General features: G+C 37.1%; 1 protein-coding gene across 5 annotated transcripts in view; it reads right to left on the reverse strand.

The window, feature by feature from the left end:
- The window catches only part of PRPF39 (pre-mRNA processing factor 39), a 49,766-nt gene that overhangs the window by 8,593 nt on the left and 30,886 nt on the right, over positions 1 to 10,287 (reverse strand). For all 5 annotated transcript variants that reach the window (XM_004698560.4, XM_045287706.1, XM_045287704.1 and 2 more), the window contains 2 exons: positions 724 to 889; positions 167 to 274 (listed from right to left, as the gene is read on the reverse strand). In XM_004698560.4, coding sequence (XP_004698617.1) covers positions 167 to 274; positions 724 to 889 — 274 coding nt within the window. The remainder of the gene's footprint in view (positions 1 to 166; positions 275 to 723; positions 890 to 10,287) is intronic.

Consider the following 10,287-nt stretch of genomic DNA (forward strand, 5'->3'; position numbering starts at 1 on the left):
ACAAATACGCTTTACACAATTGATGTGTGTATGGATTGGGATAACAGTTGTATGAGCCCCTAATAAAATGTTAAAAAAAAAAAATTAAATTAAAAAAAAAAAGAAAATATAACCATAATAAACATATGCACCCAAAAAAAAAAAAATTACAAACAAAATCACTTACACCTTCTTCAAATGTCCACCTTTTGCTAACTTCGTGCTCATTATAATTAAACATTTCTTGATGAATTTCAATAATTCTATGTCTCATGTTTTCTATTTCAGTAATAAGCTTGAGGAAAAAGAAGAAAATTCAAATCACAAAAGTTAGATACTAAAGTTTTCAATGTCTGCTTACATTCAAGTGTTATCAGTTATTTTAATATTAGAACATCAGTAGTTTGGTAGCCATTTTACACAAAATCCAGTTAGCAATATTAAAACTTAATAGAATTTCCTAATTAACAACTTCCTTACATGTTCATTATTAAACATGGCTAGTAAAGCTCAGCAAAATTCCTAAGCCATTTCCAGGTATTCCCTAGTGGAACATTCTCTAGATCTGTACTTACACCATAGCAGCTAGAGTTCCCACTTAACCTTAATTAGAAATCAACTTAAAATGACTACAAGTCACTGGGGAAAGGACCTGTAATCATTTATATCATATTACATCATGCACTCAAAGGATGTGAGGTCAAGTTTCTCATACACTAAGGACTTCTGGGTAAGTTGGGTTACCTTTGCTGGATCAGTTATGTCTTCAACTCCTGATGGTAGATCATCACCAGGAGGACCATCATCACCACTATGTCCATTTACTGAAGCTAATTCCCTTCGCAGCTGAATAAATTGCTCACCAGTTAAAAAATCTCTAGGCAGATTATTCTGTATATGTTCTTTAAATCTAAAGGAAGACAATAGAAAAACATGATCTCTATATGAAGTATAATTTTAGATCCCAACTTTTTAAATTGTTAGTTCTTTTGCTTATTTCAAGGAGCCCTGGTGGCGTAGTGATTCCACATTTTATGAACAGCAAGGTCAGAAGTTCAAAACCACCAGCCATTCAGAAGGTAAAAAACTAAAGCTTTCTACTCTTATGAGTCACAATTTCCAAAAACCAGAGGCCGTTCTACCCTGTCCTATAGGATTGCTGTGAGACGGAATCAACTCTGCACGAATTTGAGTTTGTTTTGCTACCTTCATGCTCACTAATTCAGTATTTACTGATGAATTTCACTAACTTTGTCTCATATTTTCTATTTCTTTTTCTATTTCAGTAATATGCTTCAAAAGAAAAAAAGAAAATTTTAAATTACTCTCAGGGAAATGCTTGCTTTTTTAAAATATCACAATCATTTACTTTCTCCTTCCTTTAGTAAAAGCTCTTAACCTTTAAGTATTCATATTTGTCTTAGGGCAGTGATGGTTTTGAAATTATTGAAACAAACATATAACCTTCTGCAGCAAAACAGACAAGGCAGAAACTCAGAACCAAGCTCACTGCATTTGAGTCAATTCTGACCCATGGGTATACCAACAGGGCAAAGTAGAACTGTCCCTTTGGGTTTCTGAGACTAACTCTTTATGAAAGTAGAAAGCCTCATCTTTCTTTCTCAGAGTGGCTTGTGGTTTCAAACTGCTAACCTCAAGGTTAGCATCCCAACATGTAACCTCTATGCCACAGGGCTCCTATGTACAAGCTCAAATCCCAGTCCTGTCAGTTATTAATTATGTGACTTAGGCAAGTTTTTCCCCTCTCTAAATCTGTTGAGACAAAAATACTGACATTGTACCATACTGAAAATTAAATACACCAATCTACACTTGTGAAAGGAGTCCAGGAGTCACAACAGATAAACACTCGGTTGCTAACTGAAAGGTTGACAGTTCTAACCTACCCTGTGGCTTTGGAGCTTTGGTACAGATTGAAAATCAACAACAAAATCCCCAGAAATCAGACGCTGCCATCAAGTTGATTCCAACTCATATAGCAAACTTACAGGACAAGGTAGAACTGCCCCCACACACACCCCACCCCCCAAGTCTCTGAGACTAACTCTTTAAGGGAATGCAAAGTCTCACCTTTCTCCCACAGAGCATCTGGTGGTTTCAAATTGCTGACCTTGCAGTTAGCAGCCCAATGTAACTATGTCTCAGGGCTCCTTTTGTAAAGATTGTAACCTTGGAAATCTTATGGGACAGTTCTACTCAGTGTTATAAGGTCGCTATGGTTTGTAATGTATGACTGCAGCAGGTAGGCACTTCTGAATGATCAAAAAATATGTGCTGGTCTTTCTCACTCCCAGTTACTCCTCATTCTGTATGTCTGTGACCACCAATCTACTAAACTTAATCATGTTGTCTTAAATGCAAAATTACATGGATGCTTCTGTTCATCCTAATAATGTATTCAGTATTGAAAATGTTAAACCACACTATACTTTTATAATCTTCTTCCTCCTCTGGCATCAGAATTTTTACTTTTTCTCCTCCAAACCTGTTAATCAATCTCTGAGGTTTCCCATTGCTGTTGCTGCTGCTGTTGTTCTCTAGTCAGCTACCTGCCCCAGCTAGTAATCCCAAGGATATTACTCTCCGCTTTGTCCTCATTTTCATACACTTTCTGGCCAAGTGCATCAATATTCACAGCTTGACTAACACCTATATTATGATTCTCAAAACTGTAACTGATGTGCAGTGAATTACTTGATGTTTATCATTCCTACCACATAACTGAGTTGTTGCTCTAAGTGCAGTGGAGTTCACCCCACTCAGCAACTGTTGAGAAGATTGGCAAAACACTACCCAGTCCTGTACCTTCCTCACAATTATTTCTATGCTTGAGCATACTGTTGCAACCACTGCGTCAATTCAGCTTGTCAAGATTTGTGTTAGGCTGGGTTGTCTAGAGAAACAAAATAGTGAAACTCATCTATGTACAAGAAAGAACTTTATATTAAAAAGCAAATTTACATCAAGAAAGTTCCCCGACCCAGTCCAATTCAAGATCATAGATCCAATGCTAGACTCATGGAGCTGCAGGCTGATGACACAGAAAGGTCCCCGGGAGGGTAGAGGGAGAGTGGGTTGGAAAGAGGGAATGGATTACAAGGATCTATATGTGACCTCCTCCCGGGGGGATGGAAAACAGAAAAATGGGTGAAGGGAGACGTCGGACAGGGCAGGATATAAACTATCAAGGGCTCATGAGGGAGGGGGGAGCAGGGAGGGAGGGGAAAAAATGAGCACCATCAGGTACTCATCAGCTGGGGGTGCTTAAGTGGAGAGCAAATGTTTTGAGAATGACAAGGGCAATGAATGTACAAATGTGCTTTACACAATTGATCTATGTACGGATTGCGATAAGTCATATGAGCCCCTAATAAAACGATTTAAAAAAAAAAAAAAAAAGGTCCCCAGGAAGCATGGAGTTCACAGGCTGTTGAGTGTGGAGGCAGGTGGATCCAAGGCCAGTGAAGACACTCAATCAGGCAGCCACCCACCCCTGGGGGCAGACACATTGAAGTCCCCCCAAGCAGAAAGGCAAAGTGGCAAAGAGTGTAACAATTAACAGTTCCCAGAGACCATCACTCTTATACAAAAGGCCACACCCCTAAGATGGTATCATCAAGCTACCACTTGACAGGTTTGACTCCATCACTAGCCAAGAGGGTCATCCTCTTTTTCAATAACCAAGCATCATGTCCTTTTCCAGGTACTGATCTCTCAAGACAACATGTCTAAAGTATGTGAAACAAAGTCTCAACATCCTCACTTCTAAGGTATATTCTGGCTGTACTGTAGCCAAGATAAATTTGCTTGTTCTTCTGGAAGTCCTTGATATTTTCATTCATCAGCACCTTAATTCAAATACTATATCAATTCTTCTGAGGGCTTCCTTATTCAATGTCAAGCTTTCGTGTGGGTACTAGGCCACTGAAAATACCATGGCATGGTCATCAGTGAAATCTCTGCTCTTCCAACGCTTGAAATAAGTCTTGTATAGCCAATTTGCCAATGCAATGCATCCTTTGGTTTCTTCTACTTCCTTGAGTATTTATAATGAATCCAAGTAAAATGAAATACTTAACTTCTATCTTTTCTGTTAACATGTTGTCTGTTAGGCCACTTATGAAGATTTTTAATTAATTTATTTTTAAAATATATATATCACTCTATAGTTTAATCACGTCAAGCAGAACTGTACAACTACAACCACAGGAAGGTTTTTGTCTTTCTGAGTTGTAATCCACAATGAAGGTCCCACCCTTTGATTTTCATCAGTTAAGTGCTCCAAGTTCCCTTGTTTTCAACAAACAAGATTGTGTTATATGTACATTGGAGGTTGTTAATAAGCCTTCTCCCACTCATGTCAGGTCCTCCTTCATATAATCCGTCTTTATTTTTTCTTCAACATATAGATTAAGTATGGTGAAAGGATACACTAATACACACTTTTCTTGATTTTAAACCGGGCATTTTCCCCTGTTCTGTCTGCTTCTTGGCCTACGTACAAGTTCCACATGAGCATAATAAAAAGTACTAGAATTCCCATTCGTCACAGTGATAACTATAACTTATTATATTCCATCCACACAAATACCTTTGCATTGTCAGTAAAACACAAGCATCAGCCAAGATTTGATGGCAGCAGTGATCTCATTCCATATGCTATTCTAAATATAGCTTGAATTGCAGGCAATTCCCTGTCAATGTACTGCTGCAACTTTTTAAATTATATTCAGCAAAATTGTACTTCCTTTTGATACTAAAAATATCATTTAATAATTTCCACATTCAGATGAGTCACCATTCTTTGGAATGGGTCCAAATATGAATCTCTTCCAATCAGTTTGCTGGGTTGCTATTTTACAAATTTCTTGGCATAGACTAGTGCTTCCAACAGGGCATCATTTCATTGAAACATTTCAATTGGTAATTCTATCCAATTTCTGGAGTCTTATTTTTCAACAATTCATTCCACACAGCTTAAAATTTTTTTTAATTCTTGAGTTATCAATGATTCTTGATCATAGCTACCCTTTTGAAATGGATATCGATCCATTCTTTTTGTATTATTTGTATTCCTTTTATCTTCATTTGATGGTTCCTGCATCATTCAATATTTTGCATTCAGAATCCTTCAATATTGCAACTCAAGGCTTAAGTTTTCTTCAGTTCTTTCAACTCCAGATATGCTGCGCATACTCTTAGTTTAGAAGTTCCACTGAAACATGTTCACCAGGCCCACAAAGCAAAGCTGGTGGTAGAAATACCAGTTGCACAGCTTCCAATATAACAACACAGAATCCACTACAGTATGACAAACTGATGACTAAGTAGGATGATAAAAATGTGAGGTTTGTTCCCACCAGAACACTGGCAAGCTTTCTAATAATGTATATAGGGTATATGGCACACATGTGGAGTAGGGCTATGCAAATAGTGTGTGTGGAATTCTAACTTAGCTGCGAGGTTTAAAATTAGCCATCTTGAAGTGGAAAGGGGGCACTATCATCAAGAAAGTTTTTGAATGTCCTCAATTTAGGAGACAATTATGACATCAAAGATAGTGAATTATGGCACAGATACAGCAACCGCAGAACCAAGGGCATGATATTGATCAGTGGGCTTCCCTGGTCCACAGAGCAGGCTGACTTGCAGGATTGGGTGCCTCCCAGGCAACTGTCTGGGAAGCTAAGCTTGCTAACCACATAGATCTGTGTACTTTGGAGGTGAAGCTTAGTGACCAAGCAAAATGTCTTTTGTGCACTTATCAACAGAACTTAGGAGCTTTATAACTTAACCTAAAAAAGGGCAGGGGCCAAGGGCTACCTGTCAGAAGCTTGCCTATTAGCATGACAAGAAAGAGCCTGTCTTATCCAAAGAATGGCAATCTAAGCATTTCTGATACTGAATTGTATGTAACCTGTTTTATATGAAACCTGCTGACTTCCCCAACAAACCCCTTAACTGTGAGTGCAGTATATGATTTTATGTGTGCCAATTGCAATGGATTAGCAAACTAAATGGAGAAGTAGAGAATATCTTGAAAGGGGCAGTTGATACGAGAATTAGTAAAGAAAGGTGGAGGATAGACATGCCTGTCCTTTGCCTCAGAGGAACTGGCTTTGGGCTGCTGTTGATGTTGAGTTTGATTATTCCCCCTTGTCAAGTCAGAGAATGTGAGACACTGCCCTCGTGTCATTTTTATAATAACTTAAACCAAAATCTCTCAAAAATTCTAGTTTAGGATATCCAACTGACAATACTCTGAATTTTAAAAAATGTAGGTTAGTTTTAAGAAAAATCATTTTTGTTTGTTTCGGGGGGGGGGGGTCGTATTGTGATTTTAACCACACACACAGAGTTTAACAGAAAATATAAGGATGAGACGCTAAAATAGCTATACCTCTCAATTTGGATGGGCCACAACTATTGCTGATTAATCAATTCTGGCAAATAATAACTATAAGAGCAGAGCTGCCCCACGAGGTGCAATCTTCAGGGAAGCAAGTTCTCACACCTTTCTCCCATGTAACAGCACGTGGGTTCAAATCACTGACCTTTGGGTTAGCAGCCAAATGCAATTAGCCAGTGTGCTGTCCCACCAAGGATCTTTAAATGTATCACAGGAGCTTCATATGTAATATGTGTCAAACTTCATCTTCACTATTTGTTCATTAATGGTATTGTCAATGTTAAGTTTCTCCCAATTCTCTCTACCTAGCTAATCCATTACATTTCACTGGTTATTAGCATCGAATGATTCTATCTGATAAATACATCGTTATTTTCTCCCCTCTTCACTTCTCACCTGGATAAATTCAAGATTATCTTATAGCCTCTGATCTAACAACTTCCAATCCTGCTCCAATACTTGTAGCAGAAATGTTGTGCAAAAATAAACATAAATGTTACAAAGCTATTTATTTATGAAACACTGAATGGGAAATTTGGTATATGAACTTTCATATAAAACCCATTTAAAAGTGCAAAAAACGAACATTAAAATATAGTTATGATATCCTTTTAAAAAATATTTCAGTGTTTTTACCCTACCTTTAAGTTAAGATTGAATCTCCTCAGTGAATGCCTTTCATATTCTGACTCTAGCTTTTACTCAAACCTACCTTTTCAATCTAGTTATTAGACATTCTTCCATAAATGCCATAGGCTTCCCAACTGCGTGGGATGTTTTCCAAATCTCTTAAAATTGATTTGGAAACTTGATACCTGGATTTTTCTAAGAAGCACCATTGTAAATAGACTGAAACTTTAACAAATGTATATAAATAACATTGGAAACTAAATTAAATTTCACTAATTCAGTAAATTCAAAGGTTAACTTGAATTATTTCATTATCACAATGAAAACGAAATTGATAAATTGATTTACTTATATTTAAAAATAAGTAATTCCCAAATATGTAGCATGAAAATGAGATTTAATATTTAGATAAAAACTATTCTTGAGGACACAGATCATCAATTTATTGCACTTTAATGCAAACATTTTTCACTAAAGCCTAATTCTCTAATACAAGGGGGCTTCAAAAGGTAGAGGAAAATCAGAATCAAATGATAATGGAAATTATTTTTGAAGCACTCTCATATATGCAGGCCCTAATCCAAAGTATATCAGTTACAAAGAATAAAGCCTAAGAAACTGACAGACATGAAAAAGCATATGAGACGTAAATGCACTTAGTGCAGTATTATTATTAAATGTAAATGTATGTATGCACAGTAGAGGCACAATGACAGAATAAGTCCTCTATTTCTATGAGCTAGAAAAAGTTTCACAGACAAGACCCTAACCTGGGTGGTCTTGAAGATTATATTAGTTCACCAGATTAAGTGGAAAGTAGAAAAATAATACAGTTTATAAAGATATAAAAACAACATGGCCCTCTTAGAAATTCTTAGTACGTGGATATGCCTAGGGTATAAACCAAGGACTGAATCTGAAGCATTAGACCAGATCACAGAAGTTTCCTATTAAAGTTTATACTAGATATCTATCTTACAGATAATGTTCAGTATATATACAATATACAAGCATATACAACAGAAATATTTCTATTATAACAGACAAAATAGGTTTTGTTTTTTTAAAACACTCAACATATTTGAGCAAACCAAAGGCAAAACCATCCACAGAAAACTACTTTGGGTCTCTATATTCACTTAAGTGGCAAATAAACTGGTAAAAAACAGTACCCCCCCCCCAAAAAAAAGTACCAAAAGGGAGATGAAATATTACATTTTAACCTATACATTTAATGTAGAGCCACAATCAATTTCACAATGGTCTCTGTCTAATAACAAGTCTATTCACATCCTTCATCATGGTTGAATGATCAGAGTGGCTTCACCAGAGGCTTAAATCCATGTGTGGACTCTGCAAATGGATTTTGGGGTTCAACTGTCACCCCCCCACACCAGAATCAAACAAAACTCATTGCCATCTAGTCAATGCTGACTCATAGATATTTCCTGTGGGATTCTGAGACTGTAACTGTTCACAGGAGTAGAAAGCCCAGTCTTTCTCCCAAGCTGCTGCTGGTGGTGGTTTCAAGTTGCTGCCCAATGCATAACCATTACACCACCAGGGTGTTCCTGACATCCATAGCCTTCTCCAAATCAGGTGTTTGCAATGTAAACTCTGATACCATTCCCTCCTTGGGATTTGGATTTTGTTACATATAATTCTTGGATCACACAGGCTGATGTGCTTCTTCCAAAATTGTTTCAATTACAAGAAAAAAGTGAAGGGAAAATATATGTGCTGTAAGCCTCTACTGAATCTCTGATCATAAACCAGGGATGTGACTAGTGTTGCTATCGTACACAATGCATTGGAAAGTGGATTATTAAAGATACAGTTACAATTTAACACCTATCATTTCACCTTTCTTTTGATCCATTTTAAATTTGTCCAAGTTTTTAATATTTTCTGCTTTCTTATCTACTAAGGTTTTTGTTTTACTTTGTCCTCAGTTTACTGGGGTGTTTTTTTTTTTTTTGTAAATAAAATTCAGGATAGGTAAATAAATCTATAGAAACAGTAATTGGATGGGGGTGGGGGCAGTGAGGAGCTGATGCCAGGGGCTTACGTGGAGAGCAAATGTTTTGAGAGTGATGAGCCTAGCGAATGTGCAGGTGTGCTTTATACAATTGATGTATATATGGATTGTGATGAATTGTATGAGCCCCCAATGAAATGACTAAAAAAAGAAAGAAACAATAAAAAACAAACAGAAAAAGAAACAGTAATTGGATTAATGGTTCTTTGGGCAGTATGGAAGGTGAGGTTGAGAGAAATGGGGAGCTAAAAATGATTCAGTACAAAAATGAAAATGTGCTAAAATTGATTGTGGTGATGACTGTACAACTCTTCATGATGTGACTGAACTATTGAATTGTGTATGTGAAATACATGCCAACGAAACTGTTTAAAAAAAGAAAACAAAAACCAATTCCAGCTCATAGAAACCCTGTAGAACAGTACAATTTTTCCTTTGGATTTAAGAGATGTTAAATGGTACTGGGAGCAGACTGTTCTGTCAATCCCTTGTGGAGCAGCTGGTCAGTTTGTGGTTAGCAGTCCGGTGCTCATTCCACTGCACCACGCAGGGCTGGTATTTGTCAAGTGCTAAAAAATTTTACTACAAGTATGGTAAACAAAATAAAACATTTAAGAAGTTTTCAAAGCTCTTAGTCTTGTAAATTTACTTATAAAAACTGTAAATTGTATTTAAGGAGCCCTGGTATCTAGTAAAGGGAGCTATGTGGCATAATAGTTATGAGTTGAGCTGCTAACCACGCAGTTTGAAACCATCAGCCACTCTAAGGGAGAAAGGCAGGCCTTTCTACTCCCATAATGAGTTCAGTTTCACACTCACAAGAACATTTCTACCCTGTCCTTTAGCATGGCTATGAGTCAGAATTGATTGATGACAGTGAGCACAGTATAAGCCTTTGTTGCTGTGGGTTTGGCTCTAAGCTACTACACTCAAGGTCAGCCATTCTATCTACTAAATCACCCTTTAGGGGAGAGAGGAAGCTATCTGATCCCATAGAGATTTAATCTTTTTTTTTTTAATCATTTTATTAGGGGCTCATACAATTCATCACAATTCATACATACATCAATTGTGTAAAACACATTTGTACATTCCTTGCCCTCATCATTCTCAAAACATTTGCTCTCCACTTAAGCCCCTGGCATCAGTTCATTTTTCCCCTCCCTCCCCGCTCTCCCCTCCCTCACGAACCCTTGATTTATAAATTATT

This window comes from Echinops telfairi, unplaced genomic scaffold, assembly GCF_000313985.2.
Source record: "Echinops telfairi isolate 266 unplaced genomic scaffold, ASM31398v2 ScPeMD7_18;HRSCAF=68, whole genome shotgun sequence".
Classification (NCBI taxonomy): Eukaryota; Metazoa; Chordata; class Mammalia; order Afrosoricida; family Tenrecidae; genus Echinops; species Echinops telfairi.